At 31.6% G+C, this 16,628-nt stretch overlaps 1 protein-coding gene and 1 long non-coding RNA gene across 3 annotated transcripts; both read left to right on the forward strand.

Annotated features, from left to right (window-relative positions):
- Nucleotides 1-6,681: 6,681 nt before the first annotated feature.
- Nucleotides 6,682-8,403, forward strand: LOC105767507 (uncharacterized). The gene is made up of 3 exons (XR_001125491.2): nucleotides 6,682-6,752; nucleotides 7,225-7,307; nucleotides 8,078-8,403. It is a non-coding gene; the product is annotated as an uncharacterized LOC105767507 (long non-coding RNA).
- Nucleotides 8,404-13,414: 5,011 nt separating this feature from the next.
- Nucleotides 13,415-15,835, forward strand: LOC105771413 (F-box protein At2g39490). Of its 2 annotated transcripts, XM_012592873.2 has the most exons (4): nucleotides 13,418-13,587; nucleotides 13,904-14,867; nucleotides 15,125-15,289; nucleotides 15,369-15,835. In XM_012592873.2, exons 1-4 carry the CDS (start codon nucleotides 13,496-13,498, stop codon nucleotides 15,684-15,686), a joined length of 1,539 nt encoding a protein of 512 aa, XP_012448327.1. In that variant the 5' UTR covers nucleotides 13,418-13,495; the 3' UTR covers nucleotides 15,687-15,835. The 2 variants fall into 2 exon arrangements, with proteins under 2 accessions (XP_012448330.1, XP_012448327.1); XM_012592876.2 differs by lacking the exon at nucleotides 15,125-15,289 and having other exon boundaries at nucleotides 13,415-13,587.
- The last annotated feature ends 793 nt before the right edge of the window (nucleotides 15,836-16,628 follow it).

A 16,628-nucleotide genomic window follows, 5' to 3' on the forward strand; every position in this document is an offset into this window, starting at 1 on the left:
GTAGTCTCTCCAACAGTATCAACTCGCCAAATGAGGGTGTGACATTTTAGGCAGAATAACAATATCTCAAATTTGTGTATCTTACTAGTGCCATCTATTTATAATGAGAGATTGAAGAATCCTTGTTGAATTAGTAAAATACAAATAATACTTATCTTATAGAAAAACAAGTCCTCTAGTTCTACTAAAAGAGAGGGTGACTAACCCTAATTAATTATACTAGGGTTGTCGCCCCTCATACACATTATGAGGGGTTTTAGTCCTTACTTGTATCGGATCCAATTATACATACTTCTTGGACTTTTAACTCAGGACTTTATAATTTAATCCAACCCAAAAAATGTTTTCTATTTCCCAAAATAAATATTTTATTAAATTAAATTAAATAATTAATTTTTCAATTAAATAATTTTCTCAACCCAATTCTAATACTATTAAAATCATGACAACTTTATCGTAAAAGAATCTATGAAAATATAATTAATTTCCATATTCAACGAATTTACAATAACCAAATAATTTAATTCCATTTTCAAACTTCAATTATTAAATAATAATTTGAAAAACTTAAATTAATTCTCAGTTCATTTCCATACTTAGTAAGAAACCACATTCATTTCCGAATATAACTCATTTATCTAGTTTTATCATTTCTATCATTTTTTGTTAATTAGACTCTACATGCAATTCATTTTTGTTTCAACGAGCTAGCGAAGAGACCGATTAGACATATGTAATTGGGGCTCAAATAATTCATATTTAAATTTTAACTTTTCACCTATTAATTATAAACTCATTTAATCACGAAGTCATTTTACTATAGTATCATGACTGAGCTCTCCCCAGTTGCATACCATTACGAAAGCTACTCAATCAGTGCTCGTCCAATGACCTTGTCCTAAGTGTGTTACCTTCATAGGATATCTTTAATCTCTTTGGGATAAATTTGTTCTCCCAACATAATCCTATTTTATCTCATGGTAATCATTACATCTTCCTTCATAGAGAGGCAATTACTATGAAATAGTAATTAAGTTTTTTTATCACAAAGACAAACTACCCATGACCAAGTTTACTTTTCATCTATCATGTAATTCCATTAAGAGGATATCATTTACTTATTTCTTGGGATGTGAATTCCATTATTGTGAATGGTGTTACATATTGCAGAAGACATATACCTACGTACTAGCTTTTGGTTCATTATCTATTTGAACTTAAGCTTTTACTTACATCAAAGTATACGAGTGACCCATACATAATCCATCATCCACTTAAGACTAATGTATGCCACACTATGAACATCACAAGTGAATAAATCCATAAATAGATTTGGGATCTATTCTACTTAGGTCCTGTCCGATGTATTGTCAGTTCATTTAGTCACATTTATGTCTCTATCTTCTAAGAGTCATCCACTCCGATGCTCAAGATAAAATATCTCATTAATTGGAATTGAGACAACATATTAGTCTTTCAATCAGTTTGCTCATTTTCGATTAGACTAAGGGCATGTTTAGGTTTATCTATTAATAGAAGTTGTCTTTTCATATTATGATCCGACCACATAATATTGCTTAGTTTTAGTTAAACATTAGATAACCAGTGAGTTAATATTTGCTTTGCGTGTAAAACCATTAAGGATAATATACAAAGAATATTAATGTAACTCATGGATAATTTTATTAAACCAATTTGTTTGCAAAAATAAAAGTGTATATAGAAGAAAATATTACACTTAAGCCACCAAATCCAATAGCATATACCTACTCACAACCTCAACTACTTATGAAATGTCAGGTTTTGTACATACCATAACATCCATTAAGCTACCGATAAGATTTGCATATGATATCTTTGACATGTATTCTCATTCTGCATCATTCTTTGGGGAAATGGAAGCATTAAGCTTGAAATAAGGAATAAAGGGAGTGCTAACAGGTTTTGACTTTTCATTCATGCTAAAACACTTTAGCAATTTTCTCAGATATTGTTTCTATGTCAAACAAAGCCTCTTCAGGCTTCTATCTCAAGTTATCTCCATGCTTAGAATTTTTTTTGCTTCTCCTAGATCATTTATCTCAAACTCTTTTTTCAAATGTGTCTTTAGCTTCTCAATCTCTACTTGAGTTTTAGAAACTATCAACATATCATCAGCATAAAGAAGAAGATATATGAAAGAAACATCTTGAAACTTGCGAAAATATACACACTGATCATATTTGTTTCTTGTGCACCTCTATTTTGTCATAAACTTGTCAAATCGCTTGTACCACTTCCTCGGAGATTATTTTAAATCGTACAACGACTTTCCAAGTTTACACACTAAATTTTCTTTTTTAGCAACCTTGAATCCTTCTGGCTGAGTCATAAAGATTTCCCCTTATAAATCTCTATGTAAAAAAGTAATTTTTTTTACATGCAACTGAACTAGTTCTGAATCCAACTGTACCACAAAATTCAATAAAATTCTGATAGTGGAATGCTTCAGAACTGGAGAAAATACCTCATTTAATCAATTCCCACCTTCTAAGCATAACCTTTTGCCACCAATCTTGTATTGTAGCAAACATCATCTTGGCCAAAAAATCATTCTTTATTTGCAAACTCCTACTTGCATCCAATTGTCTTCTTTCCCTTTGGAAGATTAGCTAGTTTATAAGTATGATTCTTATGAAGGGACTGCATTTCTTCATTCATGGAAACCCTCCACTTTTCTTCTTTTCAACTTTGAATTGCTTAATTAAAAGTGGTAGAAATGTCATCAACTACAACTAGCAAGGCATAAGCCACCATATCAACAAAGCGAGCAGGCTTTCTAATCATTCTTCTTGGCTTACTAGTTGCAATTGATTCAAGTTTTTGTGGAATTTCTTGGGTTTAAACCTCCTCTTCACTAAAGTTTCCTTCTTCTATTCGGTCATCCTTACTAAAGTTTCCTTCTACCATAGGAGAATCATTAACTTCTCTATTTGTTAGAATCACCACTCTTTCAAACTCCACCTGTTTATGAATATATTCTGGCTGTGCCTTCTGTACATTTGAAAACATGGTAGATTCATGACATTCCTGCTGAAGATGATTTTCTTTGTTTCTGGACATCATAGGCAAAAACCTTTTTGTGCTAGAAGTGATCCTTAAGAACAATACTTTCTTTGCTCTTTGATCCAACTTTGATTCCTTTACATGATAGTATGCAATGAAACCAAACACATGTAAAGAATCATAATCTGTAGTAGGCTTCCCACTCCATTTCTCTAATAGCATTTTTCTCTCAATTGCAGTAGATGGTAGGCGATTAATGATATGCCATGCATCAAACTTTCTCCATCAACCTTCAATTTATAGGTCCTACCACCCTATTCTATTGTGGTTAAACCTAATCATGGGTCAGCTAGGCCAGGCTAATGCAAAATTTTAGGTTCCTTTCTAGGCTTGGGCTTTACCCAACTTGAAAATTGAAATTTAAATTTTGCCCAAGCCCAACCTAAATAAAAAAGTGCTAAACTCGAGCCCAGCTCGCCCATATTAAAATTTTTTGTATTATGATTTTTATACAAAATCTAATCTAAAAATTATAATACATCAAATACACTAAAAACATTAAAATAAATGTTTCCCTGGAAATTGGAAATACATTTAAAAAAGTCTTTATACTTAAATAACATTAAGATAGTTGCAACTTAGCAAGCAAATGCCTCTGAAATAGTAGCAAAATTAACAATAAAATAAGAGTTATACAATATCCAAACAATGACAACAAAATAGTAGCAATATAATAGAAAAATGATATCAAAACAATAGCAAAACAACAACAAATAGCAACAGGGAAAAATTAGGCAGATTCGAGTCGAGCCTAAGCTAAAAAAATCTTACCTGAGGCTCCAACCATTTAGAAGACGAGCCTTATTTTTTGTCCAAGCTCATTTTATAGGCCTATATTTGTGCCCAAATTGTCCCACTTTTTGGGCAGGCTTTTGAGTATGAGTGGGTGGCTCGGCCCATGATCAAGTCTAGTTGTGGTATAGATTTAACAGTGAAGTGTCTATTGATGCCCTCATTTTTAGAAATCTTTGCAAATGGATCAGTTTTATACTTTCCACCATTGTTTATGTGTAGATGCTTCATCCTTTTGCCTATTTGAGTTTCCATCATCTTTTTCCACTTAAGGAAAACTCTTAACACTTCATCATTTGTCTGCATCGTATACACTCACACTCTTCAAGAATAATCATCAACAAAAGTTGCATAACAAATTTTTCCTCCCAAAGAGTTTGTTTTAGAGTGACCCCAAACATCTAATTGAACACAATCCAAGATGCCTTTAGTATCATAGATCAAAGTCCCAAAATTCACCATTATCTATTTCCCTTTAATGCAATGTTGACAAAAATCTATTTTACAGGTTCTTACTCCTTTTAATAATCCTTGATTTATAATTAAGTTCAAGGTTTTTCACCTGCTGTAACACCCCTTACCCGCATCTAATGCATGAACAGGGTACGAGGCGTTACCGTACTTAAAATTTCTTAAACATATAAAATCGGGTCATAAAATTTTGTCAACATGTATCATACTATAATTGGACATTCGAATATCCAATTTTACATACACATTCCCATACACATCTTCATTCATGAAATCATTTGTAAACCACCTCCACAACATTCAATTATGCAATTACCACATACATGAATAACCACATCATAGGCGTATAACAACCATCAATATTGGCCATCTCCAAATAGCCTTAATCAAAAAGAACATTTATTAAATAAGGGCCAACATTTTAGGCCATAAGAAATCTGACATATATGAAAAAACGACCAAGCCTACTATAAATCAAGTGTTCCAATTGATAGTGTGAGTGAATCCCCGACGTCCACCGATCCCAGAGCTAACTTGGCGATACTATAAGGCAAAAGAAAAGAGAGGGGAAGTAAGCATAAATGCTTAGTAAGTTCATATGAAAATAATAAGAAATTAATAAACTTGTGTGGAAAAATCCTCGCAATAATTTCTTAAGATGATATAATCATTATATCACATGCTTACACCTTATTACTAATGTTCACATTAATCTGTCTACTTGAGTCACTGTCACTAAATTATTTATTTCCCGAGCTACAGAGCTCCGAATGAAGAACTGTTAATTTTCCCTAAAACTAGGCTCACATAATTTCTTACCATATAAATTTCAGAATTTTCGGTCTTGCCAATTAATACAATTTATTCATTAAAGATTCACTTGTTTCATTGCTCGACAACTCTGGCCCCTCTTCACTAAAAATTAATTATCTCTTTTCACAAAATTCAAATGATGTCCCTGTTTGTCTTTCTTAAAAATAGACTCCTTTAAAAATTTAATCATGTAAATTACAAACCATAATTATTTTTGTACAATTTTTAGTAATTTTCCAAATTCAGAATAGGGGATTTCGAATTCATTCTGTCCCTGTCTCACTAGAATTCAAATATCTTAAAATATATAACTCTTTTGCTTACTCTGTTTCCTTTATATGAAAATAGACTCATTCATCTTTAATTTCATATCTCATAAAACCTTTAATTCAATTCCCACCATTTTTGGTGAGTTTTCAAATTCACATAATTGTTTCTGTCCTAAACTATTTTGTTGTTAAATTTACTCATTCTTAATTTCAATGTTTCATTTCATCGTGTCAAAGGGTTGATTAAAGATCGAACACATTTTTCGTAACATATATTTTCACTTAATTAGTTTCTCGATAAACACTTTGAAATAATCTCTGTTACACGGTGGATCAGCACACAGCACCACCCTTATAGTCAATAGTACTCGATGAAATCAGCACATAACAACCATCTTTATACTCAATGGTACCAGGTGAATTCAGCACATAGTAATCACTTATATAACCTTTGGTATCCGGTGAAATCAGCACATAGCAATCACCTTTATTTTCATTAATATCCGGTGGAATCAGCACATAGCATCCACCTATATTGCCAACGATATCCGATCCATTCCGAAGGTTCAACCACAAATTCTCACTTTTTTTATCATTTTTCCAACTCTTCCTTATTCAACCGTAATTCATAATTCACCTCAAGTAATTATTCCATATTCAATTATATCTCATAAAAATGTTAAAACATAAGTAAAAACAAGGAATTAATCACATACAAACTTACTCGTTTGCATCCTTATCAATAATGCATCATAATCTGAGCACATTATTTATGAGTCTCATATACATACCTGTGTCTAGTCATAATACTCACATATTGTAACAGCCCAATTTTGACCGTAATCGGAATAGTGGTTTCGGGACCACAAATTCGAGCCTAAAAAATATTTTAATATTTTTTCTGTGTCTGTGATATTTGAATTTGATTGTGTGAAAATTTCGTAAATTTATTTGGCCATTTTTGTGTTTAATTTGATAAAAGTACTAAATTTCATAAAATGTAAAAGTTGATACTTAAAGTGTAAAGCACCTATTTGGTAATGGCTTTTTAACTTGAAGTCCTTAAAGGGCAATAAACCCATTAAAAATATAGTGGACGGCAAGATGGCTAAAAAGCCATGTATTATATGTTTTAAATATTATTTTACAAAGGTTAAAATAGTAAAAGAATAATAATGTATATTATATCATAAATATTATAAAATAAAGTCATTTTCTTCACCTTTTTCCACCGAAAACAAGAGAAAGAAACTTTGTTCTTCAAGCTTTAGCATTCGGCCATCTTAGGGATTTCAATTCAAGGTTAGTTTGATTTTAGTTTTTGATAATTTTTACGTTTTTGTGATCGTTGCTTTGAATACTTCAAAACCCATGTATTAATTTTATGAATTGATGATGATTTGTGTTTTGCCATTGATGAGTGCTTCAGCTTTTTGATAGTTGTTGATAAAAAATGAAAGATATGTTAAAGATTAATATGTTTTGTATTGGATTTTTTGCTGATTTTGAGTAATTAGGGCTAAATTACAAAAAAAATAAATTTTTGAAGGACTAAAATGTGAAATAAATGAAATGTATGGACTTATATGGGTACTACGAAGATTCGGCCCTCAGGGAGTGTGGTCAAATTTTGTGTATTTTGTGTTTTGTGCAATAAGAACTAAATTGTGAAAATGTGAAATATTATGGGTAAAATGTAATTTGCCCATTTATGTGTTCTTAGACTAAATTGAATGAAAATATGTTTAAATGATATTTATTTGAATATGTTTAGATCAAGAAACCAAGAAATCGGATTTAGATCGGGGGAAATCGAAAGTAGTTGAGTAGCCGATCTATTAGGCGACGACATCCAAGGTATGTTATTAAGCACATATATAATTGTATCGTTTTAAAATCAGCTTAGTATCTGAGTAATTATGCTAAATTGAATGGTATATATATATACATGTAGTGATAAAATTATTGAAATAAGATGTATTGAGTTGTTGACTTTCGACACTAAGTGTGCGAATTTAATTGTGAAGCACTAAGTGTGCGAGTTTAATTGTAAAGCACTAAGTGTGCGAGTTTAATTGTAAAGCACTAAGTGTGCGAGTTTAATGGTAAAGCACTAAGTGTGTGAGTTTGATTATTGAGCACTAAGTGTGCGAACTTATTAAATATTTTTGAATAACTATTAGTATTGAGTAATTGTCTTATTGAGAAATCATGATTATTAAAATGAGTAAATACTTGGAATTCTTGAGTAATAACCATTATGGTTGTATTTTAAGGTTAAGCTTTGTAGGAATTAAATCTATGTGGTGATTATATTTGGAATCATATATATATATATATATATATGATTCTTTATAATACATGATGAGGAAATGCATAATGTATTTGGTCTTGTGATTAAATTTGAAGAAATGTTTAAGGTCGTGTAATTATATTGATTTTAGTTAAATCATAGTAATAAGTGAATAATTATTTTATGATATGGTAGGCTAAAGGTAAGATGATTTAGTAGTATGAATTGGTTGAATATTATTTGAGATATCAGTTTAAATAGTAGAGTATATTTGCTTATAACTTACTAAGCTAAATTAGCTTACAATGTGTTGGATAATTCTTTTGATGTATAGATTTTGGTGATCGCTACATGTTCGGGGATCGTCAGCTAAGCTTGTCACACTATCGATATTTTCTTTTGGTATTTTGCTAAATCGTTCTCAAATATATGGCATGTATACTATAGTTAAAATATTGATTTTGGAACCAATGTGTATATGTATCTAAAAGCCATGCTAAAATGGCTTATCTCTTTTGATTTGAATTCGGTACTAATGCCTATGCTTTAATGGTCTAAAATGTGGTATATGTTCATGAAATTTTTATGCTTAAATGCTGCCCAATTTGTGGTAATTATGCTGCCTAATTTTGGTGAATAAATGCTGTCTAATTTTGCATATACATGCTGTCAAATTTTGTGTATAAGTGCTGTCCAAATTGGTATATGTATGCTGCCCAATTTTGGTGAATAAATGCTGTCCAATTTTGCATATACATGCTGTCAAATTTTGTGTATAAGTGCTGTCCAAATTTGTATATGTATGCTGCCCAATTTTGGTGAATAAATGCTGTCCAATTTTGCATATACATGCTGTCAAATTTTGTGTATAAGTGCTGTCCAAATTGGTATATGTATGCTGTCCAATTTTGGTGAATAAATGCTGTCCAATTTTGCATATACATGCTGTCAGATTTTGTGTATAAGTACTGTCCAAATTGGTATATGTATGCTGCCCAATTTTGGTGTATAAATGCTGTCCAATTTTGTATATATATATATATATATATATATATATATATATCTTTGCTCAATTTCGATGTATAAGAGTCTGTCCAAGCAGGTAGATTACCTATGTTTGTAATATGTACTATATTTAGTAAATTGAAATGAAATAAATGCTTGGATAAATGTTTGATTTATGATATTAAATTTTAATTAGGTAAATGATAATGATATGGATGAATTGTTGAAACATGGTTAGTATATGAAACTTGATTAAAGATGCATGTTTGATTTTAATTGGTTATGTGATAATATATATATATATATATATGGAATGAAATTTCGTGGTTGAGTTAAAAAAAATTTTGAGTCGGGTTTTGATCGATAATGCCTCGTAACTCTAATCCGGTGACGAACACGAGTCGGGGTGTTACACATATCCTACTATTACTTATCTTGAGCATACGCCTTGAATTTTCCGTTGAACTACTTGTAATATTAGGGATGTTCGGGATATCTCGTACACCTAGTAGGACGCCAATGCCATATCCCAGATATGGTCTTACATGGGATCACATATCGGTGCCGATGCTATGTCCCAGACATGGTCTTACACTGACACTCATCTCGAGCCGATGTCATGTCCCAGACATGGTCTTACACTGACTCTCCTCTGTCCGTGCCGATGCCATGTCCCAGACATGGTCTTACACTAGCACTCCTCGGCCTGTGCCGATGCCATGTCCCAGACATGGTATTACACTGGCACACTCACTGCCATGGTCCAGCCATGGTCTTTTCCGTCAATTCATCATGAGTTGTAGTACGAATGTACTTGACCCTGCATTTCTCACGATTGATCCTTCAATCTAATCTCATACTTGCATAAAGTCATGATTAGATAAAAAATATATATAATAATACATCATCTCAATTCAAATTTAATAATCGATCACTTTGACTAACCATATGAACTTACCTCAACGCGAATCGATCATTTTGATTGATATTTCCCCGTACTTGGTCCAAATCTCGATTTCTTTTATAATTAAACTTTGAAAAAGCTTGAAACCCTAGCCATGGCTTTTTGAAAATTTCGGTAGCATGGAGAAGAAAATGAGCAGATTTTTTGGTTTCAATTTTGTCTTTTATGCCTTAAAACACCCAAATGACAAAAATGCCCTTTTTACTAAACCTTTAATTTTTACCCTTCCATGACTAGTTTTGTCCATAACAAAATATGATGGTCTATTTGCCATTTAAATACCTCTAATTTAAACCCTCATTTAAAACAAGTACTTATGTTCTAGAACTCATATTTTGCAATTAATACAATTTAATCCCAATAATAAATTTGGGCACTTTATCGATAAAAAAATTACTTAACAAAATTTGCACACCATCACCCAAACATATCATAGACTCTAAAACAATCATAAATTAAATATTTCTACTTCAAGTTGAAACCACTGTTCCGACTAGGCCCTATTTTGGGCTGTTACACCTGCATACCCCAAGTGCATATGTCATAGCTTAAGTGCTTCTAATTCTCGATTTTCAGTTGATGTCACAGCAATTATCTCATTAACTGTACTTTCTAAATAGTGGTACAGGTTATTATTCTTGTAGACCCCCTTCATTATCACGTGTGCACCAAAAATAATCTTCATTTCACCATATTTAGCTCTCACTTAGAAACCTTTTGATTCCAAGATTCTTACATAAATGAGATTCTTTATCAAATCCAGCACATAATGAACAACATGTAAAGTTATGATTGATTTATAATGATTTCTCAATTGAACAAAGCCAATCCCATATGTGGCAAGAAGAGTATTATTTGTTGTATAGACATCTCCACCCTTTAGTTCTTTAAAATCAAAGAATCACTTCAAATGAGGACACATATGATGGCTACAAGTTAAATCCAACAACCATACATCAAAATGACTAGTTACTAATGTAATAAGTGAGAAATCTAAATCTTCATCATCACACTTAACTACATTTGATTCTGCTACAACTTTCCTTTTATCATACTTACATTTATTTTCAACTTTCAGAAATTTGTCATCTAGTGTCCTTTTTTTCTTAACGGAAAGCACACTCACCTTTACTCAGCTTCCGCCTTGACTTGGATCTCCCCTTCTGTACTTTACTTCAGGTGTGTGAATGACCCTGGACTACCAATGCTTCTACAGCTCTGGTTGAATTTCTTTTCTTTTCCTTCTTTCTCAGTTCATAATTGTATAAAGGTGCACACACTTTACTAAGAGATACATCAACCTTCTTGTGGAGTAGAGTGGTTTTGAGGAACTCAAACTCCACAGGAAGTGAACCCAGCAACATCAAAGTCAAATCTTCATATTTGAAAGTCTCATCCATATTCACCAGATTAGTGACTAATTGATTAAAAATGGTGATGTGATCATTCATAATGGTACCTGAAACATAAGTGAATTGAAACAACCTTTTCTTTATGTAGAGCTTATTTTGATTGTTTTTCTTCAAAAGTTTTTCTTCTTTGAGAAAGCATACCTTTGCTCTCAACAAAAGTCTCCTTTGAGAAAGCATACCTTTGCTCTCAACAAAAGCACGATTGAATTGTATCACATGTCAAATGATTAACAGTCATCCAATCTTTCTCCTCCACATTATTTGGTTTCTTTCCATCAATGACACTTTTTAGATCTTGCTGAAAGAGAACATTTAGAACATCACTTTGCCACATATTGAAATGACTCGTGCCATCGAAGATCTCCATTGCCAATCTTTTATTTACCATTGTCGGTCTCCCCTATATGGACGATGTTGGAGTCGTTGATGTAGATATGAATCCTCTTAGACTATCCACCATTTCAGCCATAATCTTTCAATAGACCCAAGGAAATTTTTTCTAATGTGGAAGATCAGTTTAAACCGCAAAAAAAATAGCATACTTCGAATGACTTTCAACTCTAATATCTCATGTTGTGAAAATAGGGTAAGAGAGAGTGCATTATTGTACTAGAAAATCACACTAAGTTTAATTCTTAGGGAAGATTGGAGGGGTCAAAAACAGTCTCGTTTAAAATCCAACCTCCTAAATAGAATCTCTCTACAATGTAATTTAATAATATAATATATCACTACAAGTGTACCCTACAAAATATTGAAAAATAAATAAAAATAATAAATAACACCACAAATTTAACGAGTTTCTACAAATTACGCCTACGTCCTAGAACACTACCAAATATATTTCACTACAAAAGATACAAGTGAAAAATTACAAATATTGTAAAATAACAAATAATAGCAACAAATATCGACATTCAAACCCCTAGCTGCCAAAATAGTTTTACTTGGAACAAACTAACGCAACACTCTGCAGCAAAAGTGGTTGATCTTGGGTGGTAATCCATTATTCCATACCGAAAGCCAACGGCTATCAACTTGTAAGCCAACAATGTTTTTGAGCATCTCGATAGCGAACCAATAACCAAATTTAATAGTGTAAACACCATTTCTCTCAAAGTGTCAAATCCATTTATCCGAAGGCGGAAAAAGTCCACGAACCATGTCAACAGACCAATCATCCCCTTGCTCATTCAAAAGATCTCTAGCAATTAAGTGGTTCATACTAGTGAAGGGGTTCAAAGCAACATGAAAATCAAGAGGACACAAACTCAGTTAGGAATTTATTTAAATCCATTTTCTTTTACAAAGCAACAAATATTATTTTGAAGGTATTTATATCTTTTTATATTTTTATAAATTTAGAAAACAAAAATACACTTAATGAAAATTATGATATTTAAACACAAGACATCATGCTCTTTGTCATCTCCAATTTACCATTTCAACATCTACATTTTATTTTTATAAGATTTTTATGAATTTATTATATGAATATTTTCACCCACATTATGGTCAAACCGGAATTTAGTTTACTTTAGGATTATATTAATTTAATTATCATAAATTGAACCATAATCTAGGTTACTTTCGGATTATATTTATCTAATTATCATAAACTTCCTTTGACTGTAAAATTTAAAAGCTTAATACCTGATTTGGCCTTTGTACTTTTTTTATCAATTTAGCTCTTATACTTTTATTTTATAATCCTTGTTACCCAAATTTTAATTTTCGACAAAAAAATTGTTATCACAAAAAAGTGAAAAAAAATACTTACGAGTTTTTAGAAAATACGAATTTTTTTAAAATCATTAAAATCCAACAAAATCATAAAAAGCCAAAAACAATTAATAACTTAGAAAATTATAAAACTAAAAAAATCATAATCTATTTTGAAAATTATAAAAAATAAAATTTATAAGTATGTGAAACTTTAAAACAAATTAAAAATTTTCATAAATATTTAAAAACTTTTTGTTTGGAATTTTAGTTTTTAAAAGAATTTAGAATTTTATGATTTATTTAAAAATTTATGGTCTTGTGAAAATTTTAAGATTTTCCTTTTTTTTGTATTTTTATGAAAATTTTTATATTTTTAGGAAATTTTAAATTTTACACGTGACATTATTTGATTGGATGGGGAGATTTTTAAGGAGAAATATGAATGAGGTAATATGATATAGAAAAAAAAGTACAGGAGTCAAACCTATAAAAAGATAATTTAACAGAAGTAAAAGAGATACTAAATCAATTTATTTTTAATTTTAATTTTAAATGGCTACCAAAGTCTCCATTACATCAAAAAAAGACTTCCAAGCCCCCTTTTGCGAGAAATTTCAAAGTCAATTCGCCTAGATATTGATGAAAAATGGGGAAGAAGGGAAGGAGCAAGAAAAATAACCAAGACAAACAGAGGCATGATCTAGATGATGATAACCCGAGAAACACTTCAGCTTCCAGGTAACAACTCTTAAGTCTTAACTAATTACCATTTTCTTCTACATTATCAGTATTTTAGTTCAGTCTCCTTGTATTGGATGAGGTATTCGGATATCAGTAGTCTAACTGATAATGTTTTCGCCAAATTATTTCATCATTTATCTATATATGGAAGCATGATCAAGAGAAATCGTACAAACATGTCAATATCCCGAAAAGGTTGCTAAGTGAGAACATTTATATATACTTTTACTTTGGGTTTTGATATTTGTTATGATCAAACAACTTTTGAGTTTTGATATGATCAAATGTTGTGTTTTCTTTTTCTTTGGAACAGTAATAATAGTATGGACCCGAATGATTTCATCAGTCATTTACCTGATAACATCCTTCACCAAATCATTTTGTTCCTCCCTGTTCAATCCGCTGTCCTAACTTCTTTCCTTTCAACTCACTGGAAACACCTCTGGAAAGAGGCTTTGTTGGAACCAGTCCATGATGTAGTAACAATGGAAGCTGCTATTGAAGCCATAAAAAGCTTTCTTGATGATTTTGACACACACTATAGGCCTAGAAATAAGTGGGGTTTCATATTTGAGTTGGGTCATGGAAGAGGCATCTTAGTTTCTAGCATTTCCAGCAATGGTTCACTTAAACTTGATTTCTCAGCTAGTAAACCAGAATTTCCAAGGCCATTTGATTTGCTTTTGAAGCTGGACCTTGCACCGCCTAACGCTTATTGGTGGCTGCTTGAGGAAAATCACTCCTTGCAAACCCAACAACCACCTTCAAACACAACGAAAGTAAAATCTTTGCATCTCATATCAGTAAGCCACCTTTCTAATGTGGCCGTTTCGTCTTTGTTGCCAAATTTGCCATTTCTCAGAAGCTTGACTATCGCCAAATGCAATGGATTACAATCTTTACAGATAAAAGAGGCCAAAGCGCTTCGTAAATTAGTGGTCCTCGATTGCCCCCATTTACAATCTCTCAGTTTTGAAGGTTCCAATTTAAAATCTTTCAGATATAGAGGCAAGTTAGTGTCTTTTCAGTTTAGAGACAACAGTGCTTTTTGGGGCGACTGTTGGTTCTTCTTGGAAGACGTCATGGTTGATATCAGACAAGGTTCTCTAACGCAGTGGACATGGGACTTTGAGACGGAGACTTCCTTTTTCCGTCATCATTATGGTCTCTGTAAAAGAAATCATTGGGGCTGCACCAGCAAGTATACATGCTTCAACTCAATTTTGAGAAGCATTAAGAATGTCAAATCTCTAACAATATGCAGATGGTTTTACGAGGTATGTTCATTAGTTCATATAATGTTTGAACTTGAGTATTTGTATGGGATATGTGTTTTAGATGGGTGTTCACTCTTTTGGGGTTTTTTTTTTTGTGTGTGTGTGTGTGTGTTTTGAAGGATCCTTAAAATATCATGTCCTTGTGTATATTCATATTTAAAAATATAGTCCTTTAAGCAAATTGAAAAGTCAACCAACATCCTTGCTAACCTTCATAACTCAATCTTTGATTGGTGATATTGTTGTGATTTGTTTAGACATCGATATGCAAGAAGTTACCCTTCTCAAGTAGACACCCTGAATGTTATTTGAGTCAATTAAAAGAGCTTTGGTGGATTGATTGCTCAACGGAAAGAGAATCAATCAATGCCTTACTTTGCTTCCTGAAGTTGTGTCCTAAATTAGAAAGACTTTATGTTACAGTAAGTGTTACCATTTTCTTAACGTACTTTGCATATCTTATTGTATAAATAGCAATGTTACAGTAAGTTTTACTTGCAGCTTGATCCAAAAAGCTATAACCTGCCCAGCACTGGAAAATTCTCTGCTTTAGTCACTGTTCCTGATAAGCTCTATGATCTCAAAGTTGTGAAACTAGAAGGATTTGCAGATGAAGAGAAAGAGAATTTCATTGCCAGACGACTGATACCTTTATTCGGAGAAACTAATCCAGTTATTATATCAAAATCAAAAGGGAAATGTTTGAAACATCTGGTGAAAATAGCCAAGTTGGAGAAAAAAGGGAAGTATCCTTACAAGTTTAAAATGGTTAAAAATATTGATGAAAAGTTTCTGGATCATGTTCACATGAAGCTTTAATTTCCAGTCAAGAATAGCCAATTTCAGTTCTGTAACTCATGAATAGTGATTAGGAAATGATTGGCTTTGGTTTCTGTTGGAATTTTTTTTTTTCTGAACTATGGTTGGAAATTGAGTTGTTTTTGCAGTAAAAGGTCGTGATTTTTTTACCCATTCGGTTCAACAGTTTCGGCTATATTGTATCAGGTCCATCGATTTAGTTTAATTTAATTTTCTGTTTATTTAAATTTTATTATAAAAATATTTTTAACATTTTAATATCTTAGATAAACTAAATTATTTGGTTTTTTTATAAAATAATATTAAAAAATTAATTAATTATAAAAATAGTATGAAAAATAGATTAATTATGAAAATAAATTATGTTTTACTATCAGTGTCGCCTAGTTAATTGACAACACTATTATAATTTTTTTATTGGTGCTGTTGATACATTAGCAACACCAAACTGAAATGTAATATTTACGGATATATCAAACTTTACTTTTTTTAGATTGCCGTTGAAAAACAAGAAGGCTTAAAGGTTTGGCTAATATCAAACGTAATATAGGGGGTAATTAGTTCATAAACTCTTCCTTATTTATTATTTTCTTTTTAAGGTCCTCAAAGGAAAATTGAACCTCCATAAAAAGTGGCATGAGCATTGATCCATGGTCCATGAGATCCACAATGGGGATGATGACTATGATGGAAAACCATCAACAAAGTTGACGACTTGAACAAGTGCAAGAAACCCCAAAATTCCTATTGCTCTGCACATGAAAGAAAAACAAATACAAACTCCATAAGCCACTCAGCAATGACAAATTTGTGCTTAAAAAAAATCAAAAACCACTAGAGAATACAAGCAACAAACCCCATTTTTTTTCCCATTATGATGATTTAAAGTTAAAAAAAAAAGGAAAAAAAGAAAAAAAGAAGAAGAGAATGAAAAAGAAGGGG

This window comes from Gossypium raimondii, chromosome 5 (assembly GCF_025698545.1).
Source record: "Gossypium raimondii isolate GPD5lz chromosome 5, ASM2569854v1, whole genome shotgun sequence".
NCBI lineage: Eukaryota > Viridiplantae > Streptophyta > Magnoliopsida > Malvales > Malvaceae > Gossypium > Gossypium raimondii.